Source organism: Ochlerotatus camptorhynchus, unplaced genomic scaffold, assembly GCF_037179485.1.
Source record: "Ochlerotatus camptorhynchus isolate MF236.1 unplaced genomic scaffold, CSIRO-AGI_Acam_v1.1 ptg000467l, whole genome shotgun sequence".
NCBI lineage: Eukaryota > Metazoa > Arthropoda > Insecta > Diptera > Culicidae > Ochlerotatus > Ochlerotatus camptorhynchus.
In genome coordinates, this window is record NW_027040953.1 from 2,066,671 (window position 1) to 2,090,227 (window position 23,557).

General features: G+C 41.1%; 1 protein-coding gene across 1 annotated transcript in view; it reads right to left on the minus strand.

The window, feature by feature from the left end:
* LOC135712282 (phospholipase A1-like) overlaps positions 1-23,557 on the minus strand; it is an 88,306-nt gene that overhangs the window by 10,801 nt on the left and 53,948 nt on the right. The window contains exons 5-6 of the mRNA XM_065235246.1: positions 3,217-3,361; positions 2,548-3,155 (exon numbers count right to left, since the gene is read on the minus strand). Of these exons, the coding sequence (XP_065091318.1) occupies positions 2,548-3,155; positions 3,217-3,361 (753 nt within the window). The remainder of the gene's footprint in view (positions 1-2,547; positions 3,156-3,216; positions 3,362-23,557) is intronic.

Sequence of the window (23,557 nt, forward strand, 5' to 3'; positions counted from 1 at the left end):
GCTGCCTATTTGCCATTCCAATGCGTAGGCCAGCAAAAGAATTTTCTCAAGGGTGACCTTCAGAAACTTACCCTTTATAGGTCTAAATTCTTCATTATTGGTGATTTTAATGCAAAACACCGCTCATGGAATAATGCTCAAAGCAATTCCAATGGTAATATTTTGTTTGATGATTGTTCTGCAGGATATTACACTATTCAATATCCAAACAGCCCAACATGCTTTTCTTCTACAAGAAATCCCTCAACTATTGATTTGGACTTAACTGATTCATGTCAACTTTGTAGCCAATTGGTTACCCATGCTGACTTCGATTCTGATCACCTTCCAGTAACTTTTGAAAAATCCCAAGAAATAATTTGTAATCCCAACAGCTCTACTTTCAATTACCATAGAGCTGATTGGGAGCAGTATCGAACATTTATGGAATATAACTTCGATCCAAACATTCCTTTGCAAACCAAAGATGAAATTAATTATGCTCTTGAATCTCTGACTACTTCTATAGTTGAAGCAAGAGCTGCCTCAGTTCCAAAATGCGAGGTTAAATTTGATTCAATTATAATAGACAACGATCTTCAGCTCTTGATCCCTCTTAAAAATGTCCGTAAGAGACAATATCAAAGAACACGCGATCCGGACATGAAAGTTATCTGGCGGGATTTGCAAAAACAAATTAAAAAGCGATTCTCTGCCCTGAGGAACAAAAGTTTTGAAAATAATGTTTCTAAATTAGACCCAAGTTCCAAACCCTTTTGGAAACTCACAAAAATTTTGAAAAAACCTCAAAAGCCTATTCCAGCGCTTAAAGAAGGTGGTCAAATTTTGATCACAAATTTGGAAAAAGCTCAGAAACTTGCTAAGCAATTCGAGAGTTCCCATAATTTCAGTTTGGGTCTTACTAATCCTAAATATTGAGAATCAGGTTGCTCGGGATTTTCTGAATATTTTCTCTCGGGAAAATATTTTTGATGATTCCTGGGGGACTGATTTGGACGAAGTATGGTCTATAACTAAAAAGTTTCATAATATGAAAGCTCCAGGTGATGATGGAATTTTCTATATACTCATCAAAAAACTCCCAGAGAGTACCTGGTAAAATTATTTAACTGATGTTTCCATTTGGCATACTTTCCTGATAAATGGAAAAATGCAAAAGTTGTTCCAATTTTGAAGCCGGATAAAAATCCAGTTGAAGCTTCTAGCTACCGTCCAATAAGTTTGCTTTCTTCAAGAAGTAAACTTTTTGAAAATATAATTTTAAATAGAATGATGCTTCATATCAATACGAACTCAATGTTTGCAGATGAGCAGTTTGGATTTCGCCATGGGCATTCAACTACTCATCAACTCTTAAGAGTTACCAATTTAATTCGTTCAAACAAATCTGAATATCACTCAACTGGAGTTGCTCTTCTAGACAGAAAAAGCATTCGACAGTGTTTGGCATGAAGGTTTGATTGCTAAATTGAAAAAGTTTAATTTTCCACTTTATATTATGAAATTAGTTCAAAATTATTTAACTGACAGAACTCTGCAGGTAAATTATCAAAATACCAAATCTAATAGACTACCTGTTAGAGCAGGAGTTCCTCAGGGTAGCATTCTTGGGCCTATATTGTATAACATTTTCACTTCGGACCTCCCTGATTTGCCTCAGGGTTGCCACAAATCTTTGTTCGCTGATGACACAGGCATTTCCGCTAAAGGAAGAAGTCTTCGTGTTATTTGCAGCAGACTGCAGAAAAGTTTAGATATTTTATCTTCTTATTTACAAAAATGGAAGATTTCTCCCAACGCTTCCAAAACTCAACTTATAATATTTCCACATAAGCCCAGAGCTTCGTTTTTGAAACCTAGTAGTAGTCACATAGTCACTATGATCGGAGTTCCAATTTCCTGGTCAAACCAAGTGAAATATCTTGGATTAATACTTGACCAAAAATTAACTTTTAAAGATCACATTGAGGGCCAAATGTAGCAAATATATAAAATGTTTGTATCCTCTTATAAACAGGAAATCCAAACTTTGTCTGACGAATAAACTTTTAATATTTAAACAAGTTTTTAGACCGGCCATGCTTTACGCTGTGTCAATATGGTCTAGTTGTTGCACTGCCAGGAAAAAATCACTTCAAAGGATTCAGAACAAAGTTCTGAAGATGATTTTGAAGTTGTCTACCTGGTACAATACTACCGACGTACATAGAATTTTGAATTTTGAGACTTTAGAACAGATGTCCAACAAAATAATCAGGCAAAAATCGTTGCAATCCTCAATTGCAACGATTAATTCCCTTTATGCTTAGATAAGATTTGGTTTTAGTTTTTAGTTTTAAGATTTCAATTGTAATACTGACATGCATGTTAAAAACCTGTTTAAAATACTGAGTTGCCAAGGCAGGAATAATGTAAAAACAATTAGATATATACCATAACAATTAAGGCTGGTAAGTAACTGTAGTAACTGAAGAATTACATTTAGGATTGGTGCTCGAAGCGTTAAACCAACTAATCATTCACCCACCATTCATTCCATATACTTACGATACGACTTGGTGGTATCATTGTTAACTAGTGGAAACTCGCATCCCGGCTGCGGGCTCGCCCCATTATTGGTGTAGAAATCCTGATGGCCCAGATTCGTCGAGGAGCCAATGATGTTCTTATCAGTGTGAATGGCCTGCACAAACATTGCATCACTTTTGTCCAGCCGCTTGTTCGCCGACACCAGGAACGGTTTCGTGAATGCCGGTCCCGCCGGATCTAAGCCCAAGATCATCGGTACCGTCCCGTCCAGTGAATACCCAGCAATTCCGGATATGTGCGCACCCATACTGTGGCCGACCAGGGTCACCTGATCCATCGTGAGGCCCTGCTTCAGTAGGAACTTGACAAACTTGGCCAGATATTTGCCAACTTTCGGAGTGTTCTTCGCCGCCAGATTGTACTCCACCAAAGCCAACCGGCTCCAATCCACGGCACACACGTTGCCACCGATGTGCTCGATGTAATCCCCGACGGTGTCCTTGACCCAGGTTTTGTTCACGTTGTCGGTCCAACCGTGCGTCAGGAACATGATCGGCTTCGAAACGTCCAGCTTGTAGTGCACGTCCGGATCATTTACCACCACTTGCATCAATTCACCATGATCCCTGTAAATGAGCCACTTCAATTATCAGATCAATCCTTGCAATCCAACATAAGAAACCATACCGATTGGCACACCAGAACGTAACCTCCGAGCGGAGATTGTTCGTACCGAAGAAGATCTGCGATAGGGTGTTTCCAACCGCTCCGACCACCGTGCCCAGTCGATTAACTAGCAATTCATCCTCATCCAGCACTTGTGGGGCAGCAGCTGAAACGGATGCAAAACAGTACAAAAAAGTGGCATGAGATTAATCCTGTTATACATCGACACAAAAAAAAATCGAACGAACGTCCCACATGCTGGCTCTCCATCGATGCATCATACGTCTATGAGCATGTCGGCGGCATCATGCTTGCACACAAAACAGTAGGAACAAGCGAAAGAGGATTAATACTCCCTCCCTGCCTACCTCCGCCCAATTCAAATATTGTTCAACTGTGAACCAGGCGTCCATTCAAAGCAGGTCCGGTCTACGTCTCCATGGGGAATCGAGCAGGTATCGTTCAGTTGGCTCGCAATTCTAAGCAAGGGTAAAAACTGAATGATAGAGCTAAAAATCGAAATGATATTGAATTGGCTCCATGTGAGCGAGCATGGTAAGCATCCTCGACCGGCAAACTCCCGCACCGACTGCTGATGCTGAAAACTACAACCCCATGCTGACTGGCCGACTTCCCCCGGTTCCACCCAGCACTGCGACTGTGTGTAGCAGTGACTATGGTATTGTCTATCTCTTTCTCTCTCTCTCTCTCTCTCTCACTCTCTACACCCAATTGACGGCACAATACGATATGTAAATAGAGTGTAAATTAAACTCATGATTTATAGCTGGAAAATGGTCAAACAAATGGAGATGTTTGGAGGATTCGATGCTACGCGCGCGAGGGTGGTGCTGGAATGTTCTCGCGAGTTGGGAAATTGCTTGAAGGGTTTGGGCTGTTGAATTTCGTCAGTTTCGAAATCTAGTCAAAGTGTTGCGTCCAAAATTGAATTCCATGTTTGGTGAATAATCTTGCTCATACCAAAAGAGCCCTCTGTTATACTTAATTCCAGTCGACTCACTGTAAGCTTCTTCAAACCTTAATTTAGAACAAGTGAACATCGGAAGTCGTTACGTGTAAATGATCAGCTCAGTGAGTGAATTTTTTGTTAAGCTGAGCTTGCTTGAATGACCACACCCCCACCGGAATTTCCCTGAACGATGAATGCTGACCGTAACAAAAGGCACCGCTTCAGCTCCATATCTATCTACTCGAGCTCTGAAGAAGCTAGCGCAGGATGATCCCCTCACAGCGAAGGCAACCTGCGAAGATTTTTATGTCGATGACTTCTTTTCGTGCGCAGGAACAGTCCTCGAAGCAATCTTGCTACGGGAACAAATTGATGCCATATTCAACTCGGCAGGAATGCAGCTACGCAAGTGGGCCCTGAAGTACACTCCCGAGCATAAAATTAAGGACACCCCCAAAAAACATGACAAATTTGTTATGTTCATATCTCTGCCATATTACGTCCAATTTTCGTTCTCTTTAGATCATTTGAAAGGTATTGAATGGAACTTTCCTCGAAGGCAAATTGTTCAATATAATTTTCAAATTTTGTGTGCTAAAAGTTCACCCAAAGTGAATCGTGACTGATTTTCTCAGAATTGGGTTGGCCAAATTTTGAAACAAAAGTAATAGTAGAACACTAAGGAATCGTCCATTAATGATGTCACACTTTTAGGGGAGAGGAGTGTTTTGGAAACTGTGACGAGCCTTACAAAAAACGATTTAGGTCCATATAAAAAATGTGACAAAGGGGGGAAGGGGGGGGGGGGGTGAAAATGGGCCAAATTTGCGTGACATAATTAATGGACCTTCTCTTATGCTATACCATTCATACCATTCAAATAATCTTTGGAGATCGAAAATTGAACAAAACATATTTGTATGGTTTTTTGGGGTGTCCTTAAACTTATCATCGGTAGTGTACTTACCTTAAGGAGTTTCAAAAAACAACCGCACGCTATGTCTGAAGGCACTTTTTTGCAACATTCATGTACCTCAGATTTTCCTTCACAGGATGTTGATATTGATCCTAACAATCAAATCTGAGATGGTTTTAAAATATTTCACTTTGGTTTTTTGAGAAAAAGTGTTTTGAAATTTACAAAGCCGATTATGAAGGCGTATATGGACTATTGACGATACAAAACTATTACGAATTGAACAAATGCAGTTAAACAAGGTTCAACAGATGATTGAATTAATCCAAATGGCATTGAAGAGTTCTTTTTGACTCTCAAGTAAAATCCGTATTGATTAAGTCGACTTTGTGCAAAATCAATTAACATTTGTTGCTAGAACAACTTCTTATTTAATTTCTCTTCCCTCATAAGAGTATAAGAGACAAAAACGAGCAGGACAGTCCGAGACACCTACGTAATCATAGTAGGCATTGATTTTTGTCCTGTTTCGAGTGTTTTTTTATTGGAGGTATCGTGTAGAAAATCAGGAAAAATAAAAAAAAACCCTTATGAAGAATATAGAGAGTTCGCTTCTGTAAAAAAAAATCAAGCCACTTTAGTAGCGACGATTGTTGAAAGATTTTTACCGGAGTTCAATAAAGGAGATAGTAGGAACGGAAAGTTTTGTGTCCCGTACTCAGCAGGTGGCAAAGGTGGCATTTGCCACCAAAACATCCTGAGGCTTGAAAAATTTGCCTGGATTAAAAAAAAATGATATGTTTGACTCAACGGTGTGATCGAAAATAAATTCTGGCAACCATGACGAATTGGTTTGAATATCGTTTAACCGATAATTCCTCTTAATACAGGAATGAAACTCACATGAGGTTAGCTCAAGGGGTAGGTCACTCCGCACACCAATCTTGGGTCATCTTTTTGTCAGTGTGCCGATTGTGCCGGTCATAGAGCAAACTGCGATTGTTTGTAAAATACCCATCCCGGCAACCCGGTATTTCTGACACATTGAATGTTCTGGTTTGAAATCGCAAGGATTATTCGGATTGAGGATGACGCGGGAAGTGTCGGGTGTTGGTGTTTTATGCTCATAGGATGATAAAAGTCCTGTGTTTTAGGATTTTATAATGCCCTCAAAGGCAGACCAGAAACCTAGCCTATCGTGCTGTAAAAACAACGGTCTATCATCGGCCGAAAAGAGATGGTACCGTTGGGGAACATTGTTGGAGAGCGACTTTAGAGGATGATGAATAAACTTCTGTAATTTGTTTTGTGTGAGTTGCATCATTATTTGAACTAAGGGTGCTAATGGGGTCTGAATAACTGCTTCTTTCTCTTGAGCCCACTCTAGAACCTTCATTTCGTATTTAGATCTATAAGTTAACTGCTGGTCTGAGTTCCTCAGATATATTCAATAAGAGGATGTTCCTGAATATACAGTCAAACTGCACGTAATGTCGTGAACAACTTCAATGACAGTTATCCAGCAGTGCTCCCATTTCATTTACAACAACCTAATGCCTACGAGTTGGTGCCGAAGGTGTGCCGATGAATGTGCCCAAGCTGTGTCAAATTTAATTTCGGCACAATGTGCTGAGTGACTTACCCCTTGGATTAGCTACTCTTGCCGAGTGAGTTCAGGTAGTCCTCACCTTGAATTACTACAGAATTAATAGAGCTTCATTGCAATTCCCATATTTTGTGTAAGGAAATTTTCAGGAAGGTTCAGCAACTTTCTAGGAAATTCTGCGAACTATAGGGAATTTGTAGGAATTTTAGGAAAGTTCTGCAAACTTTAAATGAGTTCCTCCAAAGAAGAAGAGAAATTCAACAACTTTCAGAGAAGTTCTACAAACTTCAGGGAAGTTCTACAAACTTTAAAGATGTGCGTCAATCTTCAGAGAAGTTCTTTAAACTTCAGGAAAATTCTGCCAACTTCAGTGACATTTTGTGAGCTAAAGGGGTGTTCAATGTCCTTCTGGTAAGGGGCTGTTCATAAACTACGTATACTCTTGGGGGGGGGGGGGTTACAAATGTCTACGGTCCATACAAATTTCGAAAAAAAATTGTAGAGAGTTCTGTGAAAAATACCAACATTATATGAATTTCAATGATACTCTGCAAAAAGTTCTTTAAACGTGAGGAAATTCTTGCAAACTTTATGATGGTCTGTAAAATTTAATAACATTAGGAAAGTACTGTGAACTTAAAAAACAACTGAGAATTTCGGGTAAAACTGCCAAACTCAGAACAATTTCATCAAAGTTCAACGAAATCAAGGACAAATGTATGAACAGGGATTTGAATTTGAATGTAACTTCTATAAGCTGTCTCATCGGGTTGTTGGTGGAACAACTCCCACTCCATGTCTTAGAAAACAGGTATAATAGTAAGAATTTGTTGCGATATTACGCTTCCCTTATGATATGTGATCGAGAGCATGAGCAGGGTGGAAGGGCGTAAAATGAGAATTTGCCAGCTAATAATATATCGTGAGTAAGGCTAACACATGTTACATTGCCGTTTACCGGTATAAACAAGGGAGCAGTTTATGAAAATTTAGGTTTAAAAATATCCACAATAAAGATGTTAACAATAAGTTCAAACCAAATTTGTTTCTCCTGGGAAACATCATGCATGTAGTGAACAGAAACTTCAGAATCTCTTCAAATTGGCAGATGAGAGTAAGAATCACTTTGATGCTAAAAGTATTAGAGAGTTAGCTGGCAAAAAACTAGCCTAGGTTAGTTTTTCAAACGTCGAAGGAAGACCAAAACAATCAGGAAAAAAATCTAAGATTCCTCACGAAGATTTACTTAGCTTTAAGAAAGATCTTAATCTGAGTGTTAATAAGGTCGGTATGTAACTGTTATCTTTATAACTATTTATTTTACATAACTTTAAACTGTCCTTTTTTATATTACAGACGCTAAAATTTGCCAAATGTATGAGACACACCGGCCATCAAACTATCCAGCCCGGCCTCAACTCAGCTATGAAGAAAGACAACGCGGCCAAGAATGATCCCAATAACCCAATATGGTGGCTGCCGAAAATGCGACGAAAGTTTTTGAAGGATGAAATTGTTATCATTAGCTAATGAAAAACAACGCATCGCTGATTTTTTGATATGCTGTATAAAAAAGCCTAAATTTTTAAGGAAAAATATCTACGAACTATGAAAATCATTTATTAAATGCAATCAATGTTTTTCAATACAAAATCCCATTTTTATAATATCACTATATTATATAAAGAATTTTTAATTACCTTTCATTTTGTATTTTGGTCTTTGAAATGGGCTCAGCGGATCAAAAGTTATAAATTTTTGAAAAAAATCATTTTGAAAAAAATCATTTTGAAAAAAATAAAAAATAAACTATTCTTTGGACTACCCTAACGTTGAGATGGCAACCCTAATGACAACATAAAGAAAATATTTTGCGATAAAGAACAAAACTAATTTTTTTTTACCAAATTCTTCGAACTACTTTGCAATGGAATGTCTCAATAATAGTAAATTTAGGACAATAGTTTGTTTAATTATTTTATTAATTCAAACATTATGAGATCATGACAAAGTTACGATATCTGATGGTACCGAAGAGTGAATCTTACTATACCATTGAAACTTAGTATTTGGGCAACTTCAATCCCCTCTTGAATCATTTTCAGCTGAATTTGTTTCGATCCTTAACAGTTTTGTATCATCGCCTTTGTAAACAGCTAAGTAAACATCAAAACACTTTTTCTCGAAAATCCTAAGATGAAATATTTTAAAACCATCACAGATTTGATTGTTTAAATCAATACTAACCTCCTGTGAAGAAAAAACTGAGGTACATGAAAGTTGCAAAAAAAATTGCCTTCAGACATAGCGTGAACCGTGCTATCTAGCCGTCGGTGGATTTCGACAAGGATCAGTCCATCAAGATCCTGGGTCTACACTGGGAGCCCTGTTCTGACCAGTTTAAGTACGTCGTTCGTGAAGCAACAGTCTAGCCCCCAACAGTCGTCACGAAACGAAGCGCACTTTCCTGCAGCGCCAAACAGGTATTGTGGGGATTGAAGGATGACAGCGGAAAGCAATACGAGTGGGACGAGGAACTACCGGATCAAATGAAGAAGCGCTGGGTCGATTATCTAATCTAATCTAACACCAACACAGCCAGTTCTTGAAAGCATCCTGGAAAATGATAAATATACCTACATCATTTGTCTTGTCTATTTAATATATGTTCCACATCGAAGATGCGTCACACATATCAAAACGGCCAGGCCTACTGTGCAGCATTTAAGGGGCAAGATGATTCAGAAAACATCGGGCCTGTTTAAATCGAAGATTTAAACACGATGCTTCAGAATCCAATAAACGGATGAAACGTGGACATCTCATACCGTTCGTTCCGATTTTGGTAATTATATGATTGGTTGGTTGTTGAAAGCATCAAAGTTAGAAAGGTTAAGCGATGCTCCATTTTCTTCTGATGGTTGGGACATGAGCACTAACTATTGTTCTAGCCTTTTATGACTTATGGCTATAGCGCCATTACTCGCTTTCTGAAAAGAGAAGAGGGAAAGGAAAAGGAGAAGGACAAAGGGAAAAGGATTATGTGAAATCTGCGAACATAAACAATATTTTTGATTTGAAATATACAATATAGAAATGCAGCGGTGGTCACTACCCGAGTCTTGTCACAATTATCAAGTCAAAAAAAAAAGCAAGGACTAAAATGTTATCCTTTGATAATTGAAAAATCCTGATTCCCTAGTTTGAATTTGTCACGGTTAGGGTTCGGTGGTAGATCTTATACCAGTAACGCACCACAAAAAGGTGATCTCCCAACGTTACTGGTTTGAAGAGATAAAAATTTACCAAATGGAACGAACTCACCAAGTTTAGCTGCTTGACATGTGTTGATATTAGATCCTGCTTCATGACAAAGACCGATCAAACGGGTGACGGAGTTTGACGTCAAAGTCCATCTTCCATCTAAACAACGGGGGAACAAAAGAGACCTCTAATACCACGGCGCATTGCGAAGAGCCTTTCTACCACTACCGCAAATCATCATTCCAGTGCTCTCACTCTAATTCATTTGGCGTTGACGGCACCTTCGAAAAACCGTGTCTTCTAACAATTTTAAATAGAGCGATAACATTCGCAAAAATCACCATCTTAGCGCCCCTCGGTGGGACTTTGTATGGGAGCTAGCTGTCAATTTGATAGTTGAGTGTCATACAGTGTAGTTATTATCTTGCCTTAAATCTTGATTTAAAACTCGAGATAAAAGCCTGTGGGATCGAAAAAAATATCATTGTGCTCAGAAAACAAAGCTCTTTCAGGTGATGTATAAAAACAGATAATTTTTTTTTCTAATTTGGCATTGTCTAAAGGAATCTTTATCAGCTTTTCAAAAATCACAACCCTAAGTTTCGGAAACTTTTGAAAGTCAGTGCAAAATTATGTTTTTTGATACCAAGTCTAATGTTAAAAAAAAATGACGGAAATACAACCGTGGCATCGAAGTAGGCTATGACCATCGGTAATTAAATTATAATCAAATAACACTCAATTATGTTTTTATGCTATTTTATTTTTTATTTTGCCCTTATGCAGGATGGGTACACATTTTTTAATTCCATCATATTATTCTTGTTTTTTTAATGTTTTGAAACATGTTGCATTACACTTGGAAGCAATTTGAGATTACATGATTACAAAAAAAAATCGTGTTACAGAATTGAGTGTAATCGAAGACAACAAATCAAGAAAACTGGCAACTCTTCCATTTTCTCATACGAACGCTATGAGACAGGTACAATCGCGTCATCTGCCGCTCAAAGGTAAATGCTTCGTTCTATGCATTGCTTCCACCTTCACTCAAGCGCAGCGCCATTGTATCTGTCGCTTGGATTCTGGTAAAGTTGCCAGTCTTCTTGATTTGTTGTCTTCGGTGGAATGCAATAAAAATGTCTCATACTGAATTTTATTTCAAAACACATATTGATCATTTCCTTGAGAGTAACCGTTCTCGAATTTGGCCAAGTTGATTGAAAATGGTTCTTAGCCTATACAGTTGAAAAAAGTAATGAGAATTTCTATCACTATGGAGCGTCATGTATCATACAAGTTTACATTTCATATATTATTTGTAACATTTCTTGCAAGTGGTATTGTGGAAGAAATATACTTGAAATTATCATATTAACTGAAAGCAGCTTTAGTCCGGGAATTAGAAGGTGCTAGCTCTGCTCTTGATCCAGAAACCCATTTTAAAATGTTTGATCATTTTTACCAATTCCGAAGTCACTTTCAGAAGCCATAAGCTCCACATGTCTACAGTTCCGATATCACATGGCTAATGGAACTGCAAGCACACCTTCAGATTCAGATCAATGCGTTGAATCCAGCGCGTATTTAATAAAGCATGACGTAAAACATGATTGGGAATATCCATTGTCAGTAAAATAATATGAAAAGATTTCACCAAATTATGTGTCTATAGATCCTGTCTTAAGACATTATTGTGGCCATCGTCCTCCTCCTCTTGCTTGTAGATGCTTTTTCGCAGCAGCACACATCAAAACTTCTATTCAATGGCACTGATTTCCTATTGTATAGCTTTAGATATTTATACAAAAAATGCAAAAATATTTTAAAAAAGTCAGAAATCAATGAAAAAACAGCGACCGAAAAAAACACAATTCCATCCGCGAGCACAGCTCACTGCGATCCGTAGAAAAGTTGATATCTATATCGAAGAAACGCTGGGTCGATTATTACACTGAAGTCACCCGTCTGTGCATTGATCGATTTGTCGTACTTCAGAATGCTATTTCTGTGGAGCTCCACTTCTTTTCGGATGCCTCTTTAGCTGAGTCAGGTTTAACGTCGCGCTCGAAAGTGTTTCAACTTATGGAGCTCTGTGGTGCACTTCTGTCTACTGAGCTCTACCAAAAGGTCTCCACAGCACTACGAATTACATCCAAAGCCTACTTTTGGGTAGATTCAACCACCGTTTTGAGCTGGCTCAAGGCTACACCGTCATCCTAGTCAACACAGAAGATGGATAACAGCGATTGGAATCATGTAGAACGAGAGACTCCTGCTGGCATTATCTCGAGAGAACTTCCAGCTTCAGACTGTGATGGGAAGGTCCTCCATGGCTTCAAGCAGAAAGGGAATCATGGACAGTTCCAGTCGATGAAGGTATTGACATCGAGGCAGCACAAGAAGCAAGGAAATCGTCGCTTGTAGTCGCTTCTTCTTCACAAACATACGTCGAGGAATATGTAGGCAGATTATCCAACTAACTGCAGGCAAAAAAGATGGTTTTCCGAATTTACGGCTTCGCTGGCTCAATCTGATTATTGCTCCGAACGTCCAACGTTCTACGCATCGGAGGACGGTTGAGTCGTTCCCTATCATTCTCGCCATCAAATACTTCAGCCAATAACATATCCGTTCACAACACTTCTCGTTCGCTGTCAACTCGAACGTCTTCTACTATTTGACAGCGGTTTTGGATTCTGGGAGGCAGAAATATCACTCATCGTATCGTTCACGGCTGCGTAGCCTGTTTCAGTGCAAAACCGAAGGCAGTTGTGCAATTTATGGCAGAACTTCCATCTCAGCGTGTTACCGCTTCAAGACCGCTCTCCGTCGTCGGTATTGATTTCTGGGGACCTGGATGTGACCAAAGGATGAACGGGTGGTCACCCTATCACCGCTCAGGGTTGATGATTGCACTTTGATCAAACAATCAGCATAAAGCATTAACGAAAATTAAGGCGACGGAGTTCTCACCAAGAACTCCCAGCGCAGCAGAAAATGTGCACCGAGCGGATCGAAAGAGTCCGTTTCGATTGTACCGCGACCGTGCGGTATCATTCTCTAGCAACCAGTGCGGCAACAAAGTATCACAGTGTGGCTTCATCCTGGTGGCCGTCGTCGTCGTCATCGTATGGAAGTGAACAATCTCAACGTCTAAGCGGGCGTCATCCGACGCCCGCCGAGTCAGCAGTTTTGATGCACCCGGCACCAAGAAGGATGGCTTAGATCGGTGCACACGGCACCAGCAGAGTAAGATTCATACTCAAGCTCTGTAATCCAAATTGAGTTTATTGATCAGAACATCAACCGCGTCGGGTTGTTGATCTATATCACAGCTTCATTGCGGGAATAGAGTTTCGGCCTATTCTCTAGTTTTGCTAATCCGAGAGTTAGTGAACGGCCCTTGTGGGGCCAGCAAATGCTGGAAGCAGAAACAGGACCGATATACCTTAAGTGAACTCCTCACGGTAAGAAATATTGTCAATACAATTAGGTATTTTCCAAGCACACAGATTTTAAAAACATCCAGGCATAATTTTCAAGGCTTATGAAATGGGATGATAATTTCCAAGAAACTCATTTCGAAGGAATTCTGGGAAGAACTGTGAGGAAATCGTCAAGTGCAATCTGCATTCAAGGTAGTTCTGGTCAAGGTTTCGCTGAATACCCTGTGTAGTATTCGAAAGAAATTTTAACTAAAATTCGTACAAATTTCTGAAATTAATTCCTAAGGTAGCCTGAGGACAACTTCAAAGAAATTCAAAAAAGAATTCTAAAGGAATTCTGAAGATAGTTTCAACGAGAAAAAGAAGCCGGTGCATACTTCCATAGATATTTTCGAAGAATACTTCAGAATTATGCTTAAAGCAGGATTACAATTAAATCTCAAAATAGCTCCAGGAAAACTTCAAAGGATTTCGAAAAGAATTCCAGGCGAGTTCTGACTTGACTTCCAACAAATTTTAAATGAGAAATCTATGCAATTGGTGGCAAGCGAATTCACAGGAAACATTCAAAGTCAGTAGAATTCCAAGGAAAAGAGTAAAATTCAAAGAGCTTTCCGAAATAAATTCATTGAAAATTCTTAGAATAGTCCCAAAGGATTTCTTACTGAGGAGTATTTCAAGGTAATTCTGAGGAAAATTCCAGGGGAATTGAATTCCGAGGATGATTCCAAATCCATTTCAAAGACCATTTCATGGAAATGGAAGGGGGGAGTGTACCCCATTAGGCATAATAACGTTAGGCATACGGACCATCTGCAACCCAATACTTTGCCTGTCCAAGACGTCGCAAGTTTTCATGAGTCCCAAAACTTAAGACTCTTTCATTATTGTCACCGATGTCAGCAATCAATAGACGGTCCCCATTATCATGCTTCTGGAATTCATCAGGTAGATTATGCCTAACGTCCGTATGCCTAACGACTGTATGCCTAACGACCGTATGCCTAACGACCGTATGCCTAACGTCGTGTACCCGAAGGGGGAATTATGAGGAGTATTTCAAATAATTTATGGGAGTCCTGAGCAAAACTTAAAAGGAAGTCCTAAAAAAGTTCCATAGGAATTTTTGGATAATAAAAAGTGAATGCTGAATTGCTGAGGAGAACTCCAAGTGAATCTTCCGGAGGAATCTCCTTAGAATTCCTATGCAACACTACATAAATTACTCAAAATTTTAAGAGCATTGCAGATTGAATTCAAATAATTTTCTACAGATGATTTTCAAGAGAATTATGGAGCAAATTATAATAAAATACCATAAAGAAGTCTAAGATGAACAGTCTTTAAGTTTCCTTGGGGGCGACCCCGGCGTAGTTGTTAGCATCCATACCTCTCACGCAAAAGTCACGAGCTCCAATCTCATCCCGGACAATGACGCAAGAGCGTTAAAGTAACTAAAACAAAACAAAAAAAGTTTACTTTTTGATCCCAAAATTCGGTTCAGTGGTTCCAAGGTTGATTAAAAAAAAAGAAATGATTTGTTTTAACCACCTCAACACGGAAGTGGCCTCCCTGATGGTCACATCAAAAATATGGGTCTTATATTTTTCATTTTGTCCGGATACGAGGCAAACACCATTTTTACGGGATTGTTGTCCGAATTTCTTACAACGTGTCCCACCCATCGTACCCGTCCAGCTTTCGTGAGTTTCTGGATACAGGGTTCGCCATAGAGTTCCGCCAGCTCGTGATTCGTCCTTCTCCTCCGTACACCGTTCTCAAATACCCCGCCAAAGATGGGACTAAGCACTCGTCGTTCGAAAACACCCAGTGCTTGAAGGTCCTCCTCGAGCATCGTCCACGTCTTGTGCCCGTAGAGAACTATCAGCGTCTTGTACATGGTACATTTAGTACGGGGGTCAAGTTCACCCAACCTCAGGGTCTTGTGGAGTCCGTAGTAAGCACGACTTCCGGCAATTATGCGTCTACGAATTTCTCTGCTGCAGTTGTTATCCGACGTCACCAATGATCCGAGGTACTCAAATTCATCGACCACCTCGAACTCATCTCCATCGTTTGTCACGCTTCTGCCTATGCGAGCCCTCGGTTCCTCCAGCTTACAGATACTTTGTCTTCGACGTGTTCACCTTTAATCCAACCTTCTCTGCTTCACGTTTCAACCTGGTGTATTGCTCCACCACGGCCCGAAACGTTCTTCCGACAATGGCCACATCGTCAGCGAAGCAGATGAACTGGCTGGACTTATTGAAGATCGTGCCCCGCATGTTAAAGCACCTTGTCGAAGTCCTTTGCGAGTTTCAAACGGGTCCAATAACGCACCCGATATCGCAGCACTGTACTCCATCCATCGTAGCCCTGATCAGTCTGGTCAGCTTCCCGGGAAAACCGTTCTCGTCCATAATCTTCCATTGCTCTTCACGGTCAATAGTATCATAAGCGGACTTGAAATTAATGAATATATGGTGCGTAGGGACTTGATATTCACGACACTTTTGGAGGATCTGCCGCAACGTGAAGATTTGGTCCGTTGTCGATCGCCCGTCCACATAACTGGCTTGATAACATCCCACAAATCTGCTTGCTAGCGGCGATAGACGGCGAAAGATGATCTGGGAAAGCATAGTGATCGCTCGATACACAGATAAAAAATTTGAATTTTAATTGTGATGTAAACATTCATTCACGTAGACTTGTATTTCATTTCACGCAACCGAGCAACTTGCAAACAATGTTGTTTACAAATATGGGCTTTTGTACACAATATTTGCTACATTGCATGACATGTGGCAGAACTTTACATGATATATAATGTAAACATATATGATATGTGACTTTTTCGAACTGTGTAGTTCTCATATTCTAGCTTGTCGCCTTTATTTATATATTGAGCATATTACTCCCTCCTTGCACTCCTCCGGTAGCTGTTCTGTATCCCAGATCCTGACTATCAGTCGGTGCAGACAAGTGGACAACTTATCCGGCCCCATTTTAATAAGTTCCGCTCCGATACCATCCTTACCAGCTGCTTTGTTGTTCTTAAGCTGTCGGATAGCATCCTTAACTTCACCTATCGTGGGAGCTGGCATGTACCCTTCATCCGCTGTACCGACGAAGCCTCTGCCTCTACGCCATACAGATGTCCATCGTAGTGCTGCTTCCACCTTTCAATCACCTCACGTTTGTCCGTCAAGATCAGGGCTCTACATTTTCGAAGCTCTAAAATGAACTCGAGTTTTGTTTCTCTCATACAAACGTGTTTAACGCTTCATTTCCATAACGCCTAGCTAGACTATCAGCAAGAAATGATAATGAAAAAGAAGCACGCTTAGAAGGAAACGCTGGCTGTGGATCTTCACGTCGTTGCTTTGCTCCTCGCTTTCAATGTAACTAACGTCGATTTTCTAGTTAAACGAAACCTCATTATGGCTTTCAATCCCCTTTCACGAACACTCTATCACCGCTCTTTCAATTTGTTTAAAATGCGTTATGTCCCGTTTTCGTTAATTTTTTTTTTAGATTAATATGAGGATGGAAGAGAAATTAAACATATTACGTGTAATCTTCAAGTGTTTTCACGTGAGAAATGCTTTATATATGTAATTTCATTTTCCCTTCATATACGTCATGAAACCTCAGTTGATGTGTTTCATGAAAGAGAAAACTATCAAAGTCGAGCGCTCTTTCGCTCATCCGTTTCACCGAAGCTTGAAAGGAAGACCAATGGAGCGACGGGAGAAAGAGAGACATTCGATTGAACATTTGTTTGTGCACGCCGACTGAGGTTCTAGAATACTGCGAAGCTGTTCGACTTTAACAGAAAAAGAAAGCCAGCAGTCTCTTCGTCGCATCGATTTGGTCGATTAAAGCTGATATTGTGACGCCCTGGTCAAGATACCCCCTTCCTTATCCCGACACATTTCGGCTCGCGGAACAAAGCCTTTGCGGGATGCGTTGAGTTTCTTGTAGAACTTGCGCGTTTCGTGAGAACGATACAGCTACCAGGCTCCACATTTTGACGGGTTCCTTGGTGCATTATCCTCGTCCGCGCTGCGTTCTTCTCGTCCAAAACCGTCTGACACTCCTCGTCGAACCAATCGTTCCGTCGATTCCACTCCACAAACCCAATGGCACCTTCAGCAGCGCCGTTAATGGCTGCTTTCACATTGAGGGACTTCGGTGAGCTCTCCTTCATCCGACAACGCTGCGTCGAGGCATTGCGCGTAATCAGTTGCGACTTCGGGCAGCTTCAGTCGCTCCAGATTGTACCGTGGCGGGCGTTGGTACCGAATGTTGTTGGCAACGGAAAGTTTTTGGCGCACCTTGACCATTAGAAGGTAGTGGTCCGAATCGATGTTTGCGCCGCGATAGGTCCTGACGTCGATAATGTCCGAAAAGTGCCTTCCGTCGATCAAATGTGGTCGATTTGCGATTCTGTACCGATATTGGAGGCTATACTGGAAGTAGGTACTACGTATGGCCATGTTCTTAGAGGCGGAGAAATCGATGAGTCTAAGGCCGTTGGCGTTCGTTAGCTGGTGAGCGCTGAACTTTCCAATAACCGGACTGAATTCCTCCTCCTGGCCGACCTGAGCGTTAAGATCTTCCATAACGATTTGGACGACAAGGCTTGGGCAGCTGTCGTATTCCCGTTCCAACTACGCGTTAAAAGCGTCTTAATTGTCATCGTCACTTGCTAAGTGAGGGTTGTGCACATTGATATGCTGACATTGAAGAAACTGCCTTTGATCTTCAACTTGCACATTCTGCTATCGATTGGCCACCATTCAATCACGCGCTTCTGCATTTCGCCCATCACGATGAAAGCTGTACCCAGCTCATGTGTATTGCCGCAGCTCTGGTAGATGGTATAACCATCCCTATACGTGAAGGGTGATACGGTCAAAATTTGGTCAATATCAACTTGACGCATTTCTTTCAATTTTGCATTTAAAAAACCTGAACACCCCTCATTTTGAAGGTGTGTGTGTGTAGAATGTTGCTCCTATTTTGATTTTGGAATTCACTCTTCAGTTGTCAAAATGCCGTCCAAGCAAGAAGAGCAGCGTATCAAAATTTTGCTCGCGCATCGCGAAAATCCGAGCTACTCGCACGCAAAGTTGGCAAAATCACTAAAAGTTGCCAAATCAACCGTTACAAATGTAATTAATGTGTTTGGGGAACGTTTGTCGACAGCCAGGAAGTCTGGATCGGGGGGAAATCGAAAACCGGAAGCCGCTGAGACGACAAAGAGAGTTGCCGGTAGTTTCAAGCGAAACCCTAACCTCTCTCTCCGAGATGCCGCAAATAAGCTGGGTGTATCGTCTACAACCGTGCATCGAGCCAAAAAACGAGCCGGACTATCGACTTACAAGAAGGTAGTGACTCCAAATCGCGATGATAAACAAAATACGACGGCCAAAGCGCGATCCCGGAGGCTGTACACGACGATGCTGACGAAGTTTGACTGCGTGGTAATGGACGACGAAACCTACGTCAAAGCCGACTACAAGCAGCTTCCGGGACAGGAGTTTTATACGGCAAAAGGAAGGTACCTTTCCCCTTCCTTTTGCCGTATAAAACTCCTGTTTTAGCAGATGTTTTCAAGCACATGAAACTGTCAAAGTTCGCAAAGAAATATCTGGTTTGGCAAGCCGTCTGTACCTGTGGCTTGAAAAGCAGCATTTTCATAGCTTCCGGGACTGTCAACCAAGAAATTTACGTGAAAGAGTGTTTGAATAAACGTCTGCTGCCTTTCCTGAAGAAACACGGTTGTTCCGTACTGTTTTGGCCGGATTTGGCATCTTGCCATTACGGTAAAAAGGCCATGGAGTGGTACGCCGCCAACAACGTGCAGGTCTCCCAAGGGCAAGAACCCTCCCAACACGCCAGAGCTCCGCCCAATTGAGAAATACTGGGCTATTGCCAAGCGGAATCTAAAGAAGACCAAAAAAACTGCTAAGGGTGAGCAGCAGTTCAAGGCAAACTGGCTTTCTGCGGCGAAGAAGGTGGACAAGGTGGCTGTACAAAATCTGATGGCAGGGGTCAAGCGTAAGGCCCGGCAATACGGATTTGGAAAAGCGGAAGCCTAACTGAATATTTTTCCTGAATTTTATACTAATTGAACTTGAAAAAGAAATTTAATTTGATTTTTTAAATAAACGATTTCACCGATTTACACGCGTTTTCCCTTGACCAAATTTTGACCGTATCACCCTTTATGTACCGGCGATCCCTTCCAGCAAACCTCCTGCAGCGCTACAATGTCAAACTTGCGGACCCTCAATAAATCGAAAAGAATGCGGGTACTTCCCAAAAAATTGAAAGACTTGCAGTTCCATGTTCCGAGTTTCCAATCGTTAGTCCGTTTTTGTTGTCTGGGTGTATGCCGATTGTTACGGTCCGTATTTACATTGCTTGCTTCCTGTACTTTAGCTTTTTTACAGCTGGCTTGTAGGGCCTGCACCAGCCCCCATTATCACAGCACTGGCACCAGGACGTTGATCAGCCGCTCCTAACATCGAGAACAGACGCTCGAAGACTGCACTCTCCGGAGAGAGGAGTCACCCCTTCCCTGTCAACATACGATCAAGGTCCCATCGGGGTTGGTTACCCGATCTTTCCTATTGTTACTCGTACCCCAGCCGGCACCGCGGGGAGGTAGGGATAGGAGTAACTGAACAAGAGGCTAAGTGACCACGCCCACAGAGTGTTGGGGTCAATTTTATACCTGCAGATACGCGAAGTATCGATGGTACGCATTGTCCCTCAGCTCTAAAACTGAATTATCTAATAAATCAAACTTTACCAACGGTCCACCCTAACCACAAAATGCCGCTGATCATCCGCAACGGTTCATCATCAACGGCTGCACCATCTCACCCCATTTAACCTATTCATATTTTTCCATACTTCCTCAATAGGTTGGTGTTGGTACACTCCCTCGTTGCGCTGCATCTGATGACCAAAAGAACAACGCGACGGGAACTGCTGCACTAAGGGAGCCTGAACTAGCTGGCCGTCATAGAAAAGCAATATTTCTGTTTTCATTCCATTCAATGGACGTGAAAACGTACTCACGAGAGTTCATATTTTCCCGACTCATCGAATGATGCTTTTGACAAAGGTACGTATTCATATGAACTGCTCTTGAAAAAGCTTTGCAATAGTTGAGCACTTTTGAGCACATTATATTACAGCTGGGAGTTGAACAGTTCTATCCAGTTTAAATTTTCCACTAAAATATGCAGTAAAATGCATAATCAAACATATTAAAACAAATTTCCAAGTTATGTCAATGTCACAAAAGCTAAACTATGAAAGGGATCCATTCACCCACTTTTTCCAACGATGTGGAAGGACAGCAGATAGACAGCTGCATCTAGGAGCGATGGCATGTTCCATTTCGCAACCCAGTTAATACGCGAGGAAATTGCCGCTCTGCCTTGCTGTTGTATAACTAGTTCTTGTTAAATTCTTCCACCCGACCGCATCTTGAATGGGCTGCCAAAGATAGCACTGACTGACTGGCTGCTATGGAATTGAGAAAGAAATGCAAAAATGAAATGGGAATAAGTTGTTAGGCCACCAACCGCCCGCAACAGAGAAAACGACGACTCCGGTCTCGAAATGAGATGTTTGACGAGAAATGAAATGAATCCAGAACAACATGTGAAAAGGGCATACAAGCTTTTTGTAAACAAACCTTCTTATGCCCTTTTCTCGCCACCCATATGACACCAACGCAAACCTTTAACATCACCGGGTAGGGGGCACTTTACCCTTTCCGATGATATTGCTGGTTTGCGTGGGCGACCCTCGGTTGGTGAGAAAAGGGCTTACAAAGGTTTGTTTGCAAAAAGCTTGTATGCCCTTTTCACATGTTGTTCTGGGAATATCTTATTTTTCTACCAGTCCAGCTGCCCCGAACAGAACGCGAGGCAATAAAAATGAAAACGACTCTCGTCAAGGGCGGTGGTTCACTCGTCTAATGATATGACAGTTTCAGACGCAGCTCCCGCAGCATACTGCAACTGAGGCACTTGACAAACTCGTAAAAAGTGACGAGCCACTAGCAGCATATTGCCCCGTACATGCAACGGTTGCAAAGCCGAAATCCGTAAAGCAGCTACACTGCCGCGCCTTCGAGGTTGACAACCTACATGACACGTTCGCACCAGTTAGTGGTACCACTACCATCCAGGCGAACATCAGCCATGAACATGATGTCAATTTGTGCACATTTGAAAACACTCGAAATTTGGACAGAAGGCGACACGAGATCGTGTTTGATTTGACCTCACTTCCGACTGCTACAGCGGCGTAATTGAATTTAATTGTTTCAAAAAATTGACTAAACAAAGCTCTCCGGGTTGCACGGGATGGGCATTCGAGGCGCGACAGTCTGAAACGAGACGAACGGTAATCGCTTGCTCCACTCTGCCCTATCCCTACAACGTCGGTTCATCACAGCTACATACATTTGTACGTACGGACCACCAGACGATAGCAATTTAGAATGTAATACGTCAGAAACACCCGGACTACGCCGGGAAGGGTTCATTGATTCGGAATGCAATCAATGGACTAGTACGGTGCTTTCGAGGTAACGAACTGCTTCATGATCGGCAACAATCTGCCAGCTTCCAAGACAATTCAGTCTTCCAATTTCTTTGTCTTCGCTATGGATTTATTTATTTATTTGTGTTATGGTACACATGTGAAATATTCACCCCAATGACAGTATTTATTCTGGGCAAATTAACATAAAATGCTATTGAAATTGCACTTCTTTCTAAAATGGAAAACATTGAAGTCAAATACATTGTAGCATCTGTAGAACAGTCAATGTTTTCATGAAGAAGACCACCGACGAAGCTCGCCATTGCTACGTTAAGTCTCGCATCCAAAAGCTCTAAGTTGATAGGCATACAACGGCTTTCGTAGCTAGGCAGATTTGTAGGGTCACTCCAGCGATAGTACCTCAAAGCATATCGGATGAACTTCCGTTGAATAGCTTCAGCACGCATGGTTTCATTTTGGCAGTATGGAGACCACACGACCGTCGAATACTTCAAAATAGGTCACACCAACGAACAGTATAATGCTTTTCAGCAGTTTACACCTTTGAATTTTTTGGGGTGATCGAAGTAGGCCGCGCTGCCAAAATGACGTGTTTTTGTTTTGCTGCGTCGTTTTCGTTCTAGTGAAAATGTTATAAATTTACAATTTCATTTTAAAAAAGTGTTAATTTGAAAGTACAGAAGTGATGTTAAAAAGTGCATTAAGTAAAAATTTTCAAAAAAAAATCTCATCCGTTGCATGCGGTGCCGACTGTTCTAACCTACGCGTAGTTATGCTCAACTAAGTTTATTTACCTCTCCGTTTCTCTGTCCTCGATAGGAAATATCCATCTAATTAAAAACGATCATTTCAAAACTTACTAAATACGCGTCAATCAAGTATTGCACTACTGCTTAATAGAAAGTTTCAGTACATTATCAATGTACTGTGAATGAACCTCCTATCGATCAGAATGAATTGTGCATATGTTTAGGATCAACAAACATTTTCAGGCGCAAAGGAGCAACATGATCAAGCTGATAACGTTTCTTAATTCCAAAATCTGAAGACTGACTTTGAATAATATGTTTAGGTAATGGGCAGCAACACCGGGTAGCTAAACTACTTCCAGCTTCTATTTATTAAATGTTTGATATAACGATTGCCAGCAACGCCGGCTGGGCGTATCCTATGGCTTACCCTCCCTACTATCAAAAATCCACCCTTCCCGTGACACTTATGGGGGATCGTAGAGTTCTCTGCATCTCTCTAAAGTAAGTGTCGGACTAACATTCTCCCTTTTTCCCAACAGATGCAAGGACGTGGTCAGGATAGCTCTGGTCTGTTGGAGGTAGGCACATCCTTTATCTAAGAAATAGTAATTGATCAAAAATTACTAGCTAACAGCAACGGATGAAGGTGGGTCTCCTTCTTAACAACAGTTTGGAGCTCGTACCACCTACGACATTGTGTAACCTGGTTTATGCTATGCTATGATGCTATGCTATGCTATACATCTTTGGATTTTGTGGCGAAACGGAATATGAACCCAGAGTTGTGAGGAAGCTTTGGATACT